The sequence below is a fragment of the Carcharhinus amblyrhynchos genome, chromosome 8 (assembly GCF_965287045.1).
Source record: "Carcharhinus amblyrhynchos chromosome 8, sCarAmb.v2.hapA, whole genome shotgun sequence".
NCBI lineage: Eukaryota > Metazoa > Chordata > Chondrichthyes > Carcharhiniformes > Carcharhinidae > Carcharhinus > Carcharhinus amblyrhynchos.
In genome coordinates, this window is record NC_137331.1 from 46,672,632 (window position 1) to 46,694,770 (window position 22,139).

The 22,139-nt window shown below is 39.1% G+C and overlaps 1 protein-coding gene across 1 annotated transcript; it reads right to left on the bottom strand.

The window, feature by feature from the left end:
• ebag9 (estrogen receptor binding site associated antigen 9) lies at positions 1–15,974 on the bottom strand. The gene is made up of 6 exons (XM_080194008.1): positions 15,737–15,974; positions 8,771–8,849; positions 4,617–4,778; positions 4,215–4,322; positions 3,176–3,267; positions 1–2,267 (listed from the first exon to the last, which is right to left on the bottom strand). The coding sequence occupies exons 1-6, from the start codon at positions 15,817–15,819 to the stop codon at positions 2,147–2,149; spliced, it is 645 nt and encodes a 214-aa protein (XP_080050134.1). The 5' UTR covers positions 15,820–15,974; the 3' UTR covers positions 1–2,146.
• Between the last annotated feature and the right edge of the window lie 6,165 nt (positions 15,975–22,139).

Here is a 22,139-nt window from a genome sequence, read left to right on the forward strand (position 1 = left end):
TAAAACTTAAAACAAAATCATTTATTTTTCAACCAAAGTTGATGTTAAAAAGCAAACAAAACATTGTAATAATTTCAAAATGTTTTAACATGCAGGTTTGTTTTGCCACCACTTGTACGAGAAAGGAAAGAGTAAGTTTGTTTCACAGGAAGATCAGATGACACTAGCTATAGTGCTTCAAGTTTCATTAAGTGCCCCACCTGTATTGAATCGAACAAAAAGACCATGAATTTTCAATTACCCTTTTAATACTGTACAATGTGCTGTGCAATAGATTTAAGCATAGGTATTATACAGACAGCAAAATTTATACAATTTACATTACTTAGTATAAAGGCTGATGAAAAAAGCTGTATTTCAAAATAAGCTGCTGTACATGTTAAAAGGAAACAATATCTCAGAGCCAATGATTAAAAGTTCAACAAGTAATTTGTATTCTTACAATTTTACCTGCAAAGGCATCTGATGTGGCCACATAATATTTCAGTTTACAATTTAACTCCATCACCAAAGCTGTTGTAATAGTTTTGGATGCAAGGGATCATTTACTGATTTTGGTAGTGCTTTCATCAGTAAGAACAAATTTGAAGTAGCATTGAATCAGAAATAAACGTTAACGTAAAATGTTGAACTGCAAGGTGAAGAATAGCACATTTGACTGAAACATGAGATCTTGAATACATCATTCATAAGCTATTTTATTAGCTTTTGATCAAAACGATGCATGTTAAGTTACTTCTGGTGTAACATGGTCTAACGTACATTTTATATGCAAGTTATCATTTTATTTGAAAAATTGCCCTAAAAACCTAAGTACACGCAGAATGTGAAAGGCCTTGAGAACAAGGGTCTTGAAGTGATCAACAATAAGTGTGTCGTTACTTTGGAAAATTGAACCAAAGTAGGATGCACCTAAATTATGAAAAATTATATGCTCATTGCTAGCGAACTAATTTCAGGGGGACACGAATAGCAGTAGAGCATATGGTATACAAAATAAAAGCAAGCTGGTTTCCCCTCCAACTGTAGAATTAGGCAGCAGCTTAGCCTCATTTCAGGCAATCTGAAAATATCCTGATCTTAATTATGGAAATTATAAGATTACAAATAGGTATCAACTTACAGCAGAACAACCACCAGCTTCATTTAGGATTCACAATTTCACTCAAGGCATCATTCATGTCATTTTATAGTTAAGAGAAACATGAAAAACAGTTTAAAAAAAAATCCAAACTGGTTCAGCTGGTTTCCAAAAGACAAAATATGGCAAATACTGCAGAACTGTAAGTTACATAAAATGTCAACTTTTGCAGTGCTCTGACAAAGGCAATTATGTACTATGAATATAGACACATGTACCAAGCTTATAAGTTATAAATTTCATTGTTTCCCGCAGAGCTGGCATTCAAATTTATACAGTAATCGCAACTGAAATGCTACCTTCCAGAATGCCAAAAGTCATGAATTAAATAACAAAAATGAATTTCAGTAACAGTCCTCTATTTAGCTGCTGCCAATTACTGCAGACAGTCTACCAGATATTTACAAATGCATTTAGTTTTCTTTATATATTTATTATTCTCTCAGTAACCTGTTGAAAGGAATATATACAGCACAAACTTTCATGTTCTGATAATTCGTTGATTTTGTTGGTTATATTTCAGTGTCTGGCGTAACAGAACAGGTGGTTAACTGTCAAATCCAGACAGGCAAAAGAACAGACCAACACATTTATGATTAAATATAATTTCAAATAAAAGATATTTTACACACATTAGATAAACTATGTCCATCAAGTCACAAATATTCCTATTTTCAACCCAGAGAATCAGAAAAGAACACCAGTAAATAATCTACTAGGATGTTCAGGAACGGCAGTGCAGCACTGCACTTAACAATGCACTGATCGAACAGCTGAGAACAAACTGCATATACATTGTAAAATCTTGTTTCTATCCCAATGATTTCCAGCAATCCATGAAGATTTCTGAGCGTCGATGGTGACTTGAGCTAAAATGCATCCTCATTTGTCAAATGCACATCAGTAGAAATTACTTATAAAAACATTCTTCCAAGTATACTGATCATAGTTGCCACGGAAGGGTAACATCTTCTGCTGACAGTGACAGGTCCACATCACTCACAGTTATGAAAGTTTTACAGCAATTTTGTTCTGTTCCTTTCTTAGTAATCTCTGTGCATCCTTCTCCATCTTCTTCCTTTGTTGTTCAGCTGACCTCTTCTCCCTCTCCGCAAGCTTCTGTTGCCTGAAGGGTGGGGAAAATTAGGAATTGTTAAAGGAGAGGAAGGAGCAATAACTTAGAACTGTATATAGAACATTGTTCAGTATTTTATTTGCAGAAAGAGCAAAACCAATACATAGTTCCTTGTCAGCGGAACTTTGAAAAAAAAGCCGATTATGAAAAGATAAACTTTCAGCAATACAAATGTACAAGATTACTTCAGCGGATTCCTCAGTGGGCATCTCAGATCACAGAATTAGAATTTCAAGAGCAAAACCACAGAACCCATGCAATCCAGAAAGAAGCCATTTGGGCCATCAAGTTTGCACTATTCTGAAAGAGCATCTTACCCAGGCACACCCCTTCCCTCCATTCCTTTAACCCTGTGCCTTCACCATGACTAATCTACATAACCTATACATCTTTGGATACATAAGGACAATTTAGCATGGCAAATCCATCTTTGGACTGAGGGGGGAAACAGGAGCACTCAGGAAATCCACATAGACATAGGGAGAATATGCTAAGTCCATACAGTCACCCAAAGCCAAAATCAAACCTGGATCCCTGGCGCTATGAGGCAACAGTGCTAAACACTGTGCCACATTAATATTTAAGGTTTTCAGATACTTGTGACAAAAACTGTGACTTTTAAACTCAGTGTTCCTCCAACTCTGGCTTGTGGCGCATTTGCCATTCTTTTTGCCCCAGTATTGGTAACTTCCAACCATCCAACATCTCCTTCTTCAGCTAAATGTCAACTTTTGTCCAATAAACTCCCATGAAGCTTCTTGGGGCATTTTATAATGTTGAAGGCATAAGTGCAAGTAGCCATTTAATGCGCTTTCGCTCAGATATCAAAACAAGAACAATTTTGTATGCTGTTACACTCAACATATTCCAATGCCAATAACAAAATAAAAATTAAGTACCTCAGCACTTCTTCTGCCTCCCAGGTGGCATCGCCCTCTTCTTCCCAGGCATTAGTGTTTTCCTGCCAAGTTTCAAAATCTCCCAGTTCCGGCTGCAAAAGGAGAAGTGAGAGGAATAGTTTTTTCTTATGATTAAAACTGACACATTATAGCATTGACCGCTTGAGAAAATTACACCTTCAAAATGAAGTTTTCTTTACTGTTTTAAATTTAGACATTTCTGAATTTTGGATAAGCAAAAGAAAATCTGGGTCAACTCCTGGATCTCCCTCTCTAACACCTTGGTAAATATAAATACATCAACAGATTGCAGCATCTTAAACTGGCAGCTTGCCACTGTTTTCTCAAAGGCAATTATGGGTGGACAATAAACGCGGATCCTGCCAGTGATGTTTGCATCCTAAGAATGTACAAAATACCCTAAATACTGTCTTTCATGTCCACAGGGAATCCCAAAAACATTTCGTAGACAACTGATTAACATTGAAGTGTAATCATGGTACCTTTGGTAGACAATAAGACCAAGGAAACAAAAGCTGAGATACTGAGAAAATTGGTATCAAGACCCATTCTAGCAATGCTGGGTAATGTAGAGTATTACCTCCATATAATCTTCAGAGGGTGAGAGAACATGAAACAATTTTAATCAGCAAATTGTGGAAGTACAGCATTAGCACTGACAAAATTGGATTCCATGTTTCAAATTATGACATTCCACCTCTCACAATCTCAAATTGGGATCATTTAATACCAGGAGTGTTTCACTGGCTGCTTCAAACCCAATCAATCATTCTGCTTTCTCATAACTGGGGAAGAAAAATAGACAAGCAAATAATATATATCTTTAAAGGGAAATCCTAGACTATAACCGACGAGCAATTAGAATGACCTTGTTCTGAATAACCATGGACTTTACTTCAATAAAAATTCTACTGGCCTACACCATGGAGCACAATATAACCTGATCAGTCAGGTTCTCCAGTGTTATTTTACTGGAGCCATTAGAAACAAAACTAATGCAAATCATTAAAATACTCACCGACGGCTGATTGAATGGGATGTCTTGTGTAGCTGCGAGTCTACTGGAAAATCCCATACTGCCATCTTGTATTCCAAAATTTAACGGTTCTTTTTTCTTAATAACAATCTATGAAATAATAAAAAATGTTAAAAATTTCAAATGCAGACTTACTATATTTAAGCTAGAATTTTACAATGAAAAGCAGTGGTACATATTCAAATTAACATTTGGAATTAATCCTCAGCTGCAAACTGTATAGAATATTCAAATATTCTCGATAATTTATTAACAGTAAAATGGGAAATATTAAATGATGAATTCTTGCTACAATATTTTTCTTAACAAAAATTGTAATTCATGGCGTTTATACTGCATGCAATGAATATTCTTCATTATGTAGCATAATCTGGGAGTACATACTTTTTGAGGTTTTCTTATGGTTGGTGTCATGTCTTTAAAGTAATCAGGTTCTTCAGTCTCTCCAGTACCATTCTGTTGTGTTGTCAGATTACCATTGCCTCCTTCAATTTTGATACTGGTTGGACCATCTTCATCCCAGGAACTCCATTCTTCTACCTCAGGCTTGAAAGATATAGAAAGTGCTTATTTTTAAAATGAACTCCAAATGAACAGCCTGCATTTTATAAACAAGCAGTTTTTTTGTGCTTCATCAGCTTACAGGCATAAACACCCTCAGGCATCTCTGTTCTTGTACTCCTTTTAAAATGGTTTCACTTCATTCATATTGTACATTATTTTCAATCTTTCCACCAAATCGCATCATTGGAACATAGGAAATAAGAGTAAGCTATCCACCCCTCCAGCCTGCTGTGCCATTCAATTAGATCATGGATATTCTTCTATCTTAATACCATTTCCTAGCACCATCGCCTTGACCTTGTTGCCTTTAATTGAAAAACCCATTGCTCTATTGATTTGAATGTATCCAATAACTGAGCCTTAACAACCCTTTGAGTAGAGAATTCTGAAGATTCAACACCCTCTGAATGAAGACATGCCTCCTCAGCTGCACTAAATGGTTCACCTCTTAATCTAATCACTTCAGATTTCTGTTAAATTTCAGCTACCAAGTGTCCGTCAATTTCTTCCTGCAGTTTGTAACTCTGCTCTGTATTGTCAACTAAATTTCCAAGTTGGAGTCATCTGCAAATTTTGAAGTTATTGCCTAGACAGGCAAGATCTACTGGACAAGCAATTGCGAAAGGAGCTGCCAACAGAGACATTGGCGCACAAAAATTTAACGTTATGGGAGCTCCAACGTAGCGAGTGTCTGACCAGTAACAGCAAGTACCAATACAGTTCTCAAAGAGATAATAGAGCCACTGGGAATTAAACACCATGCAATGTTGACTTAGCCTCCTGGGGCAGGCCAAACAGGAAGTAAACTGAAAACTAAGACACTTAATAACCCTGCAAGCCCTCCTAACCAGAAGTATCTGTTCATCCTTGCAAGACACACCTGCAGGCATTTCAGAAAATGCTGTACTTCTTTGTAATTATTCAAAGAGCAATAATTTTAATAATCAGTCTCTTACAATGTCAAAAAATAGATGATTTTTCCTTCAGCAACCAATTAGTTTGGATGAGATCCAGTCTTGAAAACCAAAACTATAAGGTCTTAACTGTGGAATTCTACCATTAGTAAGAATGAATTCAAAAAGATGTTTTGAATAAAATATAAGAAACAAACATCACCCAATGTGGGCCTCGGTAACGTAATCTTAGGATTAAGCATCCCATTATCTCCAACTAAACTAAACAGGCTGCGTTGTTCAACAAATCGAAAGAAAATTTATTACTGGTTAAAATTGCAAAGTTGACTGGTGTTCTAACCATATAATTGCATTTTCAGTTAGCTTCTTGCCTGTAGCTTTACCCTAGAAGCTAATTTCAATGTATATTTGACATCTTCTCGCACAATATTACATTTTGAGTGCTTATGTTTTTGTAAAATGACAGCACCTCACTCTTATGATTTTAAAAAGTTTTGAAGTTGTCCCAAGATAACCAGTAGCTTGTGAAACATACTTCAGTGGCGTAGTGGAACTCAGAGAATCTATACACACACCAAAGGCCACAGTGCAGGTCGAGAATGCAACTGTTCCTGACGCCTTTCAGGTCAGCGGGAGTTAGTGTTTGGAGAATATGTACCTACCTGGAAAATACCATTTGGGTCTGGAATGCTAGCCAAAACAAACATTACTACAAATGAAGAAGTTCAAATTTCAGTTAAAGTAAGGATTCATTCTAAGTCAGTGTCAGATGACATGACAAAGTAATCCATATGAGAGTCCACATGGGGTGATATGGGAAAAAGTTCGTGGAAAACAAGGCAAAACGATATCAGCAAGTCATGAGGTTTCTCCAGAGGGGCAACAGTTCCAAATGCTCAATTAACAGATTCTACCAATGGATGAAGGAAGAAAATAAATCTCTATGGACATTCCCAAAGAAAAATTACACTCTTTATACCAAGTCCCTGATAGGTAGTTACAGTTTGGGTAATCTTAAGTTTGACAAACTCATGTGGCTGAAGGGGATCTGCAAGATCGAGATGTTTTGGGCTTACACTGCTCTGTCTCGGAAGAAAACAGCGAACACGTTGTCTAACTTTGTAGCTCAATTCTCTATACACAACCATCTTTGAGATCTGAAATAAGTTAAAGGCCAATTAATATATTGTTTCTATGGGTTCAAATATATTTCCCACTGGCTTGCTTCGATTTCGTATCTGTGTGTCTGAGAGGCCAAAGATGCTAACTAGTACCACAAAGCAATATATAAAATGCAAGCTTTTATGACGCTCATTGTGTCACATTATAGTGCACTATAAATAACTCACCACATAATTGCTGCAAGATTTTCTGCACCCAACTCATTGGAAATAGATTGAAAGGAGGAGATTTGTGTGGTTAAAAATACACAAGCACAGACTTGTTGACCAAATAGTCTGTTTTGATATGTACATTCTATGTATTCAATATACTGCAGATAATGTTAAATTTGTTTTGTATAGCAGTAGTCAACCAACATATTGGTATCAAACAAAGGTTAGTTTGTATGACCAGATGTAGCTTTCCCTTCTCTGATCTAACAATGTACATTTTCCTCTAATTTTGAAAAACAACCACCATTGGCCTTGCTGCGAATTCTTCTACTTGCCACACTAACTATTCACATTTAATAGCAACAATTATCCTGAATTATGGTGCCGTATTTGTTTGGATCGACAATATTAAGAAACAGAATTGAGAAACACAAACAGAGCCAATCCTACACATGCTGACACCTACATGTGCACCATTTTCAGGGCACCTGGAAAAGGGTGGAAGCCCACAACATTAGCCCTGAGTGTCCTAGGTCCAACCATCTTCAGCCACATCAATGACCTTCTCACTCTCTCAAGGTCAGAAATGGGATGTTTTCTGATGACTGCACAGTGTACAGTTCCATTCACAGTTCTTCAGATAATAAAGTTGTTAGTGTTCGCATGCTGCAAGACCTAGCCAACATTCAAGCTTGGGGTGTTCAATAGCAAGCATCGTGTTCAGCATACAAGCGCCATACAGTAAGCATCTCCACCAGGAAAGTGTAACCACCTCCCCATGACATTCAAGGAATTTCCAACACTAAATCTCACACCATCAATAACCTGAAAATTACCGCTGACAAGTCTTATCATATAAATCTTGAGGCTATAACAGCAGGTCAGCGACTGAGGTATTCTGTACTAAATAATTCATCTCTGACTCCCGAAAGCCTGTCCACCCTCGACAAGGCAGAAGTCAGCCATTATGATGAATTAACTTCTACTTGCCTGGATGAATGCAGCTCAAACAACACTCAGGAAGCTCAACACCAAACAGGATAAAGCAGCCCAATCGATGAGTATTCCATTGACTACCTCAAGTATTCATTTCCTTCAGCACTGACACAGCGTGGCTACAATGAATACAATTTGCAAGATGCACTACAGCAACTCAAGGTTTCTTCAACAGTACCCTCAGAAGCCAGAATGCCTACCGCCTAGAATAAGGACAGCAGGCTCATGGAAACATCATCAACTGCAAGTTCCCCTCCAAATACCATCCTGACTTGGAAATATATCACCATTGTCTCATCATAATGGGGTACAAATTCTGAAGCTCCCTATCAATACTGTAGGTGTATCCACACCATACGCACTGCAGCAGTCCAAGGTGGCAGCCCATCACCACCTTCTCAAAGGTAATTGGGTGGGCAATAAAATGTTGGCTTACCAGTAATGCCTGCATCCCAGCAACAAAAAAGAACAAAGCACCTAGCAAGAAAGACAGCTTTTTTCCAACCCATCACAATCAATATAAAACACTCCTGGACTCTAACAAAGTTTCAGATGCAATTTGAAAGTAGATGTATTTGCAAATTTGGAAAATTAAAACTTACAAAAAAGACTACAAAAATAACAAAATGTTATTAATTCATTTCAAACTCCTATTATCTTACACCTAATATCAGCAAAATAAAACATGGAATAAAGAAAAGACTATTGACATGATAGTGAAAATGGGTACCTGCTTAGGAACAGATGGATAATCAACTGTTGTTGGTAAGGTTATTTGATCGCCACTCAATTTCCTACCCCTTCCAGACCTTGAGGAAAAGAATAATGCAATATTAGCATCCCACAATATATAATTCAATGAATAAAGTAATTTATTAAAATATTTTCAAAGGCTGTGCAATTGTTTTGAAAAGCATTCAAAAGATAGTTAATCACCTGGGATTCAACAACATCACGTGAAGGAGATTCCCCCCAAGGAATATTGGTTAGTACAACCTACAAGACAATTACTAAACTGAAAGGTCAAAGGAGTGAAGAAAATCTGTGAACTTTGATTTCAAACATCACAAGTCAGTTTAAATAAGTTTGATAGTTTGAAATTTCAGATGCCAAGCTAATAGCTACAGTTTTTGGCTAAGATCAAGTAGTATCAACATGCTGTGCTTGGTTGAAGTCATGAGGTTACATTTCAGTTTCATTTGAAGCAATTTTTTAAAGCGGCATCTCGGCCTTTTGGCTAAGATGCAAATTAGATCAAGCCTTGGAGGAGGAGCTACACCTACTCCAATCAGCTTAGATCATGTAGATCAAGCCCAAGACCAGGTGGTGAGAGCCCTGTCTTGTCAGCTTGGATCGGGAACGTCCCAACTTGTTGGGACTCTGAATTGGCTTTTATTTGACTTGATTGGATTGGAATAAAATAAACAAAAAAAAAAGTTTGATAGTTTCACTGCAAGTAAAAACTGAGCAAATATCCAGTCCAATTGCTATTTGTTCAACAAGCTGCTGGCTAAAGTGGATTTTCTTCTAAATATCAATCTCAGACCTCAATTACAAAATGGTGTCACAGAGGTAGTGATCTAGCTGAAACAGGAAGCTTTTTCAGACAGATTACTTCAAACAAGGGAACCAGCAATGTCAGTGACCATGAACATAACCTTTAGGAGAAACTGTGCAAAATTAAAATACTTGTATCTACAAAATATTCAGAAATTTTCGAAAAGGGGCATCTACAAACATTAATCTATTCAGACTTCAAAATACTTAGTTAATTTTGCATCCAAAGTATGATTGTAAAAGAACCTGTTTCAGTTGTAGTTTGAAGCTTCATCCTGTATCTTGATCAGATAAAAGGATGCTTACATGGATCTTGTTTTTCAATAACCATACATGCAACCAGTGGTCTAAAACTCACTTCAACAATCTGCCAACTTAACTATCTGTAAATTACACATCTTTTTCCCTTGCCAATTTTGTCCACCTCAACATGCACATCACTGAAGTGCCAAGCAATGATCAACTCCAAGTAGAGAGAACATAACCATGTCCCCTTAATATTTAATGTCATTACCATTTCCAATCTCCTACCATCAACATCCTTGGATAATAACTGACTGGAAACTCAACTGTAACACAGTCATACAAATGTCATGGCTGATGGAGCAAGTCAGCGGTTAGATATTTTGCAGCAAGTGGCTCACTTCCTCACTCCACTCACTTGGATTGGTGCAGCCGCATCGCTCAAGAACACCACCAACTGGGACAAATAACTCTACTTGATTGCCATACCAAAATCAGATTAAACAAACATCCACCATCATTTTATCTACATGGCCACCTGAAGAGGCCATGTAGATAATTTAGTATGGACTTCAGGGGTGCAGTCCATACTATATTATCTACATGGCCTCTTCAGGAATACTCCCTAAGCCCATGATCTCCATTATTGAGAAGACCAAGCATAGCAGACACGAGAGAGAACTATACACTCCAAATTTCCCTTCAAGTTTCTTTATTATCATAGCTTCATCAATGCTGGATCAAACTCTTGGAACTGCCAGCTACCTACACCACAGGTAGCAGCAGTTAGTCCAGTATCACCTTCTCAAGGGCAGCAGTGAATAGCAGATATATACAAAATGTTAAAAACAGACTCATAGTTGATGTACTATTTCGCAGATATAGCTACCTGCTAAAATCTCACTCAATTGAACATTATTCATATGCAAGTCCATACAGGTTACTTGACCGAGGAAATTTCACTACCAAATCGATATTGCTCTCACTATACGCATTTTTCCAACAGTCGTTCAGAGCAGAAACTTGAACAACATTTCTCTTAACAGCTCAGGGTGTGGGATTAAATGCTATATTTGGAGATGACTAACTCAACGACTAGTGAGTTTATTGATTACTGTAGTTACTTACAAGATTAAGCTAGTTATCCAGCAGAGAATACTAATTAACTAATTTTCCCAATTCCAATTTACAATACCCTCAAGACGAGTAAGGTCAAGTTAAAGATGCACACATTTGCTGACAGTGATTCAATAGTCTGCTTTGGTGAGATTCAAACCCGTGTTCACAGAGCATAACCTCTGATCTTTGGGTTATTAGACCACTGACAATACCACTATGCCACTGTCTCCTCCTAGACTGCAGACGTACACACTATATAGACTGGAAGCAAGCTTGATGCAATCAGGAAGCACAAACAAAGTGTGGTCACCACACGATATCCTTGGTACTCACATTATTTCATGGTTTGCTTGGAAAGTCTCTATTGTGCCCAATTTGAGAACCACTGGTGCAGTATAGTGGTTGCTGAGCAAGTAATCCAGATGCTTGGATTGATATTCCAAAGAATGAGTGCCAAATCTCCCCTTCACCATTTCAAAACTTAAGTAAAGCAAATTTGGAACTGCAAAGCTGGTATCAGTAACTATAAAAAAAGCTATCAATTGTCAAAAACTTTAGAATAGAAAACCTGGCTGAGTTTATAGTGACTCGTATCACACAACATGGTTAACTAATAATTATTCTCTGATATAGCCAGTCAGTTGTCTCCAACATAAGGTCCACGACTACATGATAAAGCAATCGGTGATGGGCAACAAATGACAGTTTTGCTAACAATGAATCATCTCACCCACCCATTGGTGGCTCTGCCTTCAGCTGTCCAATCTCCGAGTTCAAATTCCCTCCACGAACTGCTTTATTCCTTGCTGCTTACCTCTTTTAGCAGCCCGTCCTAACATTACTTCTCTGACTTTGCAAAGTTTTGTCTGATTATTTATGTGAAATAATGTGGCATGGTGACCTCACAGCACCAGGGACACAGGTTTGATTTCCAGCTTGGGTTCCTGTGCGGAGTCTGCACGTTCTGCCCATGTCTTTGCCCTTTTCCTCCAGTTTCCTCCCACTTTCTGAAAGACATGGTGGCTAGGTGCATTGGCCATATTAAATTCTCCCTCAGTGTACCTGAACAGGTGGTGACTAGAGGATTTTCATAATAGCTTCATTACAGTGTAAGCCTATTTGTGACTAATAGGTAAAACTTTAACCTTAAACATTTTTTGATGTTTAAAGGTGCTATAGAAATGTGTACTTATTGTAACAAACAGTTGGAAGTTTTGAAGTGTAGCTGATTGAACTACAGGTTCAAGTTCCAAGAGGGAAACAAAAATAAAATTGATCCAAATCCTAACTGTTAGCAAATTTTCAGGTTGTTAATTCACCGTTATAAAGTTATAGTATTCACTTATGGCACAACGTCAATCATGTTTAGCATTTTTCTTATTGATGTCTGTTCTGATAATCTTCAATCTATTTCTCAACCTTCTTTGTGAAGGATACACATGAATACACTCTTCACAAAGTGAGCCTAAATCTCTAAAATGATGAAATGATCCATCAATCTCAGAACTGATGAAAATCATGTAGAACTATAAGGAAACTAGACTTGTATTTGCCCTTAACCTAATTTTATATGCTATTATGTTCAGTTGCTAGCATGTGGTTGTCTAAGTTCGATTCCTGAACCTGCTTCCTTACCCTGCCCAAGAGTGGGAAAAAATGGCAAAGTGCCACCAATTTTGAAAAAACTGGTAAGAAAATGGGACAGGATGAAGCATCAATGAGCCAAGGTCTTCCTTCAGGCACAGCACGCGTGACAATAAGCCACAAGTGCTGTCTGCTTTTCATTTCCATGTTAACAGCAGATGTGATGCAAAGCATGCCGCCTTTACCTTCAATAGCACCAGTTGTAAAGCTGGTTTTGGTGGCATTTCTAAATACAGCAGTGACAAGAAAATAAATACTTTGGAGATGCAGGCAGTTAACTATTCCAAGGCTCTGCAACCTATATGGATGAGTCGGAAGTATTTTTTCACTAATATGTATCTTGAAGGTCTAAACAAAATGGTACCTTCAAAACTCATTTTGTAATTCTTTGTTGCTCTAATGAGAAAGAATGTGCTTTAAAATGTAACCATGACAAACTTCATAACACTGACAGTTCCAGAATCACTAGAGTTAAATTAGTATAGGAACAGATAACTTAAATAATATCTCAAAGGAACTGAAGAGATCACAAATTGTACTTGTACTATTTAGACTGTGATGTTTGTTGCAACAAAATTAAATGTGAAAATCTGAGTTCTAATGTGTCAACCAGCTTTTCAGATGGTATCCTGGGTTTGTGTTTAATTTTTAAAAATAACAGGAAGTTTATGAAAAATTGGCAGAGTAGTATTTTACAGAACTGTAATAATTATCAGATCAAGAGTAAAGTAATTCAAATATGAAGTTGAGTACATTGAAATATTTCTCCAGGTGCACAAGATGTTATAGGAACTCCCTCCTTACAAATCAGGAATGATGGGAAATGTCAAGAAGTGAGACAAGTGTACAGCAACTGTCACTGCAGCCAGATTCACTTTTACATTTGCAAAGACAGCATGGTGGCACAGTGGTTAACATTGCAGCCTCACAATGCCATGGATCCGGGTTCAATTCCCAGCTTGGGTCACTGTCTGTGCAGAATCTGCACATTCTCCCCATATCTGTGTTTTCCCTCCGGCTGCTCCAGTTTCCTCCCATAGTCAGAAAGGCATGTGATTAAATGTAATGGCCACACTAAATTTGCTCTCAGTGTACCCAAATAGGTCCCACAGTGTGGTGACCAAGGGATTTTCACAGTAATTTCATTGCAGTGTTAATGTAATACTTGTGACTAATAAATAAATCAAACTTTAGATAACTACTTCAACGTATGTTCCACATTAAAACACTGAATGGAATTAAATGAGAAAAGCTATTTGGCTATGAAGTTGACTTCTTGAACAGATGATTTGTTCAATCAACCTGGTTTGCTACTGTATTCGTATAATTTCTTCAGAAAAAGGTATCTGGCCCCGAGGACTATAAGCTAAATACAAAGCTATACCTATGGCTCCAATATTCAACTCTAGCAATGCTTGAATCTTTTAATATCACTCATTTTCAGTACTGCACAAATATATCCCGAAGACAAGGCACCCAACAGGTTACCAAACACATGCCCATGTTATCACCAAGACTACCTATCTTCATAATATCACCTGACTCCGGCTCAGTCTCAGTTCTTCTGTCTCCATAAATGTCATCCATGCCTTTATCATCTTGACCTGATTGCTCCAACATTCTTCTAGCCATCCTCCCATCTTTCACCCTATAAACGTGCATTCATAAAAAAACTCTGCTGTCAATATCCTAACATGCACCAATCCTGTTTGGCCATTACTTGCTCGTGCTGGGCTACAATGATTCCCTAATCAACAACACCACAATTTTTAAATTCTCATCCTTGTTTTCAAATCCCTCCCTGTATCTGTATAGTCTTAACAACCTTTCAAAATCTCTGTGCTCCTCCAATTCTGGTCTTGTGTATCCCATATTTTAAATTGCTTCACCATTGCCAGTGTGTTTTCAGCTGCTTGGCCCTAAACTCTGGAATTCCCTCAATCTCTCATACTTCTCCTTTAAAACGTTTTTAAAAACTCCTACTTTGTCCAATCTTCTGGTCATCTGTCCTAATATGTGGTTTGATGTCAAATTCTGTTATCTTTCCTATGAAATGCCTTGAGATGTTTAATTACATTAAAGGAGTTATACGGGCAGCACAGTGACAGAGTGGTTAGCACTGTTGTCTCTCAGTGCCAGGGACTCAGGTTTGATTCCCCGCTTGGGTCCCTGTCAGTGAGAGTTTGCATGTTCTCCCCATATCTGCTTGGGTTTCCTCCCACAATCCAAAGATGTGCAGGTTAAATCAGAAAGCCATGCTAAATTGCCCCTTAGTGTCATTAGTAGAGTAAGTACATGGGATTACAGGGATAGGGCCTGGATGGGATTGTGGTCAGAGCAGTGCAGTAGGACAAATGGTCTCCTTCTGCACTGTAGGAATTCTATATAAACATAACTTGCTGTTCCTTATAACCAGTCAGCCCCAAATGTGAAATAGCAGTATACTGATTTCACTTGAAGCTCTTGAAGTAAGCAGCTTTGTTATTTTCAGATTGATACCAATGTTTCACACTAACCCATTGAAGATTAGAAGACATTAACAAGGTAACTAACAGATAGAATATGCACAATCAAGGACAAATGTTGTCCTTAAAACTTGCCTATTTCTTTACCAAACAGAGGATTTTAAAAGTCATTTAAATGCCACAGTAACAGCATCTTTTTCAGTTACCATTTTATAATAGCATTACTGAACTCAACATTTAACTCATGAGGCATTCTAAATGTTATAATTTCAATAAGCGTTTCAAACATGACTGAAGACTGATTTGCATTCGCTTCTGAACTGACAGGAAGATACCCTGAATCCAGATATTTTAAAGGGAAATAAACATGGTGCCATGGGAAAAAACTGCTTCCCCACTGAAAACCACGTTGCCATTGAAAAGTGGTGAGAAGATAGCAATATCGCCAAACGACACCAGCAAACTGAGAAGGCCGCGAGGAGAAGGGTTTTTTTTAAAAAAACAGTAAAGCAGAAACCAGCTGTCAAAAAATAAATCACTCAAAAAGACAGTGACTGCTAACGATCAGAGGGAGCCTGCAGATATAACGGACAAGACAGTGGGGACACATTGCTGTGTAACTGCAGGTACTATCAGGTTCTGGACAGTGAGTGAGCCTCGGGACTTACCTGCAGATGAGCCGCTTGAAGAAGGAGAGCAGCCAGGCCAGGCACGTACACACTCTGAGCGATCGGATCTGACTGATGGCCATGGTGCCTGGGGAGGGGAGAGGGAGGGGGACAGGTCACCACACCGAGCAGCTCCTCCCCCTCTCTCTCACTGTCAGCCCGCACACCTCACCGAGAAACACACCACAGTCTGGGCCCCAGCCCGCTCACCCACCGCGCTTGCGCACACTTGGGCTGCCGGGACCCAACCGGAAATAATCGTCGGGAGGTGCGAGAGAAAGGTCATTGCGCATACTCACTGGATGGGGGGGCGGGGTAACACACTGAAGTCGGTTACTGACAGGTGGGATGGGCGTGGCCGCGGTGGCACAGGGGGTTAGCGCTGCTGCTTCAGAGCGCCAGGGCTCCGGGTTCAATTCCCCACCTCTGTGCACGTTCTGTCAGTACCTGTGTGGGCTTTATCTGGTGCCCTGGTTTCTTCCTGCTGTCCAGAGACATGTGGTTGGTTAGGCGTATTGGCCATGCTAAATTGGCCTTAGTGTCGGGGGTCTAGCAGTACTATAGACATAGAGTGAGATTGTTGTTGGTGCAGATCTGATAGACTGAATGGCACTGTTAGGGAGTGTATGATCCTACAGGAGGGATGGCCCACATCTGTAGCGAGGTGTTAGTTAGTTACATGGATTGTAACCTGTGGTGGAAGTTACAGCAGAGATGAAGTTACATTACACACAAGTGCAGGTGTTAAAAAATTGGGGTGGGGTGTCACAGCAGATCTGGGATTATACATTGGGAGGGACTGGTTTTTAGATGGCGGTTTGTTTGGCTGGGTTAGACTGTGGGCAGGGGTCAGGTTGGATAAGGTAGAACAGGAAGTGGGGTTATATACACAGTTTGCAGAGTACGGGTTACACATCGCTTGGCAGCCTTCTGCATGTAATGGTTTGTCCACTAAGCATTTGCTTTGGAATTCTCTGCTCCAGAGGACTGTGTCTATTCAGTTATTTAATATATTCAGCTGAAATCAATTTATTTTTGGACTCTAAATCAGGGATTATGGTGCAGGAAAGTGGACTGGAAGCCAGGAATAGCCATGATCTTATTAAAAGTTGGAACAAGCTTGTGGAATGTTTGGTCTATTCCTGCTCCTATTTATTATGTTCTTAAGGCTGGCACTTATGTGGCATGAATACTGCTGCCAAGCCCAAACTTGGTTGTTATGTAGTTTTTTGCTGTGGTTCATGCTGACGTGGACTGCTTCATCAGAGAAATTGTGATTTGAGCTGAATCACTAGGCTGATGAGCCTCACTCCTGACTTAAGACACGTTATTTCTTTGTTCAATAAGTACTACAACGTCACAACCTCTCTCCTCAAATTTCACCATCAGTGGGATTCAAACCTAGGTCCCTAGAGCATTACCCTGGGTCTCTGAATTACTACTGCATTGACAATATCACTACACTCTCCCACTGGTCTCAATATAGATTAGTAAAAAGTCTGACAACACCAGGTTTAAGTCCAACCGATTTATTTGATAGTAAACTCACTAGCTTTCGAGGTTTCCCTCTTCTTCAGGTGAATGGAGAATTCTGGCCTCAGACAGAGCATATAAAGCACAGACAGTTTACAGATTACTGATTAGAATGCGAATCTTTACACCTAACCTGCTGTTCAACGCCTAAAGTGGCCAACAATGTGAGTGGAAGGAGCACTGATCACAGGTTAAAATACCACACAACCTTGCCACAGCAACCTCTGCAAGACATGCCGGATCATCGACATGGATACCATCATCACACGTGAGAATACCATCCACCAGGTACACGGTAAATACTCTTGCAACTCGGCCAACGTTGTCTACCTGATACGTTGCAAGAAAGGATGTCCCGAAGCATGGTACACTGGGGAGACCATGCAGACGCTATGACAACGGATGAATGAACATCACTCGACAATCACCAGGCAAGACTGTTCCCTTCCTGTTGGCGAACACTTCAGTGGTCACGGGCATTCAGCCTCTGACCTTCGGGTAAGCATCCTCCAAGGCGGCCTTCACGACACACGACAGCGCAGAGTCGCTGAACAGAGACTGATAGCCAAGTTCCGCACACATGAGGACGGTCTCAACAGGGATCTTGGGTTCATGTTGCACTATCTGTAACCCCCGCGACTTGCCTGGGTTTGCAAAACCTCACTTACTGTACTGTCTGGAGACAATACACATCTCTTTAACCTGTGATCAGTGCTCCTTCCACTCACATTGTCGGCCACTTTAGGACTTGAACAGCAGGTTAGGTGTAAAGATTCGCATTCTAATCAGTAATCTGTAAACTGTCCATGCTTTATATGCTCTGTCTGAGGCCAGATCTCTCCATTCACCTGAAGAAGAGGGAAACATTGAAAGCTAGTGAGTTTACTATCAAATAAATCAGTTGGACTTAAACCTGGTGTTGTCAGACTTTTTACTGTGTTTACCCCAGTCCAACGCCGGCATATCCACACCTCAATATAGAAGACTGTTTCCATCATTTCACTGATTATTGGGAAAAGCTGAAATGGCAGTAATTGACTGAGTCAGGATTATTCTGATTTTTTATGGAATCTGGGTGTTTTTCTGCATTGTTAGATGTCCTTTGTTACACTGGAACAGTTTTGTTGAAAAGCATTATAAATCTGAGTGGGAATAAAGCAAACAGCCGCCAAGCCTGGTCCAACTTTTATCTTGGTTGATCCTTAACTCGACTGCACAAATCTTCAAGTGCTTTCTTAAAGATACAGTTAATATTTAAACACTGCTTCAATAAGGATCAACTTGTAATAAAAGTACCTTTATCACAGGTTGAAATAGCAGTAAATTTGCAATGTTCTTTCCCTCATGTGCCTAAATGGCTGTTGTTTCTGCCTTGCATGTTACTCCAATTGAGTGAACTGGTTTTCCGCAATATTTAGGTAGATTGCATAAATAGTGCTGTAATGAAGGAAATATGTGCCTCATGGTGAATTCTTCAGTACTTAATGCCTCAAGAATCCTTGCCACACAGTTATGCTGTTGATGTCCTGAATTAATAGAATAAATACCTTTACATCAGAATTGGAGTGAAACAATGTTACATTATTCCTCGCATGCTTTACTTTAGTGTCCGGATGTCTTTTAAATGGGAAATTCACTAAAAGCTTTGACTAAATTATTTGAAAATGCTTTTGGAACTGTGTTGCATTCAGACTGGAAAATATTCAATTTAGAGAGAAGTAAAATTGCTTTTTTTTTGAAATTTTATATTTGTTAAGCGGAATCAACATTTTGCAGAGCAGATTCATTGGAGGTTTTTTTTGTTTTTATTCCAATTCAATCCAAACAATTAAGCAAGGTAAGTATCTGATTAGTGAAACCATGGCCCAGATTATCTGGTTTTTAGGATGATCTGAGACTGCAAGTACCTCCCAAGATGCACTACTAGACTTTTTGGACTCTCAACACAATAATCTTAAGGGAATTGTCTGGAAAGTTAGAATTCGTGGGCAATTCCCTTGCTCACAGAACCCACCAAAAAAGTCTCTAACTCTGAGTTAGAGTCAGAGACTTTGGATAGTTCTGATTTACTTACCTGGATAGCTGCCCATGGAAAGGTTAGATAGAAAAATCCTTCTCTAACTTTTGGGTAACTCTACAACTGACCTTTCCCTCCCTCCAACCCGACTCCCCCTCGAACACCCAACTGCTCCCCTAAACCCTCCGACCCTCCCCCTCCCGTCATAACCTGACTCAACCTCACCACCTTTTCCAGCACCCACTCTACACTGCTGCCACCCTACCTCACCCACTCTACCTCCTTTTATACCTACACATTCACCCAATCACTCATCCATTCGCTTGTACACTCATTCACTAACACTAATTCTCTCTCTAATTATGAAACATAATATGACTACAGGACACATTTTGTAGTCATGTTTTCCAATGATTTCATTAGTGGGTTGATAATTCCAGGGATAAATAATATTTTGCTGCGTTTAATTAAAATATGAAATTCATACCCCATAAGTCTCCTGTAGATAGGTCCTCCAGTGGCACAGTCAATAAATGCTGTATTTGATTTCAGACAAAATCTATTCTAGTAGACTCCTGATGGTGATTATACAGTAAACAACCAAAAACAGATCTAACTCGAGAAAATTAAAATGTGTTTTGCTTTGAATAAAGTGGTTGAGAGATGATGTTTTACTTTGTACCAAGTAAAATGGTAACTCTTTAATGGGAGATAAGGTGCTAAAATGGGCTGCAGAGATGAACATATCTTGCTTGGTGTGCACTCTCTGTAGCTTTTCAAAGAAGCTTTGGGATATTTAACTCTCACCAACCAGAAATTGTCAGCTAGCTCTGCGTGTATTCCTTTTCCTGGTATCTCAGAGGTTTCTTGCACTGAGGGAGCTTTGCAGGGTCCTCCATTGGAAGTTTGGCCAGAAAGATTAGAGGATGGTAACTTGTCTGATCAGGGTCAGAAATAGAGGTTTTGATCCTGGTCGGAAGACTTGCGTCCTCGTACATTATACATTTTAAATATACCAGAAATGTTCAGCAGGTCAGGAAGCATCTGTGGAGAGAGGGACAGAGCTAATGCTTCAGGTCAATAACCTTTCATCAGAACTGAAGAAGAGTTAAGACACATAGACTTTAAATCAGTAAAATAGAGGAATAATGGAAAAACAAAAGAGAAGGTCTGTGATAGGAAGAAAGATGGCAGACGTTAATTGACAAAAGGATCAGTGGTGCAGAGTCAAAGGGAATGGGACAAGTAAAGAAACAAATGATTCACAAACAGGATTGCTCCGTAGATGGAGTATAAGGATGTTTGCCATTGAAAGTGTTAATGTGGGACTGGAGAACAGTAGCACCCACACTGTGATTTAGGCTCACATGATAGTAGACTGTGGTGGAGAGAGAGTCTGAGAGAAGTAGGTATGAAGATAGCACCTAGCTAGGGCTCTGGAAATATGCATATAGTGTGTTAACAATAAACAGTTTAAGTTCAACCACAAAAGCTTCCAGAGCTCTTAGTGAGACACCAAATAACCTTACAGCATGCTGGCAGCTAATGAATGAACACAAAGCCCCAAAAAAGTTGGTTAAGGACCCTGTAATCGCCAAAAAGACCAGTAATCTGAAAAAAATCAAAGCAACAGCACCCTGTCCTAACCAGCGTGAAACTGAAGACACATTTCTAATTGTGAATTGATGGCAGCCACTCCATTGAAAAACAACTCAGCCAGAGCCAACAAACACCTTTTAGTAAGTTTAAAGTATTCTGAAATTGTTCAGAAGGGTCCAAACCTTTAATTTAAAGATTTTCTGCAAAAAAAATCAATCCCTTTGAAATTGGGCTTGTGATCACGGTGGGAGTCCAGCAAAACCCGATAAGTGGAGGAAGAAGAGAAAAGAAATGGTTGCTGTAGCATCACCTTTAAAACAGACACAATATTTAAATACAGAGGAACAGTATTCCTCTGTGCTGAAAAACAATAACTGAAAAACTGTTATGAATTCACTCTTTGCAGAGCTGGTTAATCCAAATCCTTTGCCGACGGTGGCAAAAACTGCTCTTTGATTGGATCAGCCAAACCTTCAGATGTGCACCCAACATGCTCTGAGTGGCAGTGCACAGAATTACGATAAGCCCCAGAGTCCAACAGCTGCTGTCACACAACCAGTGAAAACCACGGGCAATGAAACTGCACTTTTCACTTGAAGCACACAGCAGGAAGTTGTGATCACCAATGCATCCAGGCACACATCTCAATCAGACACAAGGGTGCAGAAATGAACATGATGTAGCAATGGAAGTCAAACTGCAGGTTGAGCTCATGGATGAGGAACATTCCAACATGAGGAAGGTACTCCTTCAGCTCCTAGAAAGGCGTCACAGCAAAAGAAAGCTTGGGGAGAAGGGGGAGCATGTAAAGAAAGATTGCATTATAAATATGTTTGATAAAGACTGGGCGGTGTGGGGTAGTATAATGGTGTTTAGTATAACAAAGTTTAATCTGGGACTGACCTATGCTGTGATATAGAGAACCTGATAGCAGACTATGTGCAGAGAATAAAATCATAGAATAGAACCATAGAATTTCTATACTGCAGAAGAGGCATGAAAATAGCACCTAGATAGGGCAATGCCTTGGAGAAATCTATATAGTTCTATGTTAACAATACACAGTTTATGTTCAACCACACAAGTCTTCAGATCACTTAGTGAGACACCAATCTTATAGCACTAGAACTATTGTTTAAGCCTATTTCTACTGACTGCAATGAGTTTTTTCTTATCTCAAGTTTTTTCTCCCCTATATCCAAGATTCTTCTGATGCCATCAATTTATCTACACATGGATGTCTATTCTCCCTAC

Coding starts and splice junctions, on each gene's coding strand:
- ebag9 (XM_080194008.1), bottom strand. CDS start 15,819: ATGGCCATCAGTCAGATCCGATCGCTCAGAGTGTGTACGTGCCTGGCC. Junction 4,779..8,770: donor ATCCATCTGTTCCTAAGCAG/GTACCCATTTTC, acceptor ATATCTTTCAAG/CCTGAGGTAGAAGAATGGAG. Junction 4,323..4,616: donor CCATAAGAAAACCTCAAAAA/GTATGTACTCCC, acceptor ATTATTTCATAG/ATTGTTATTAAGAAAAAAGA.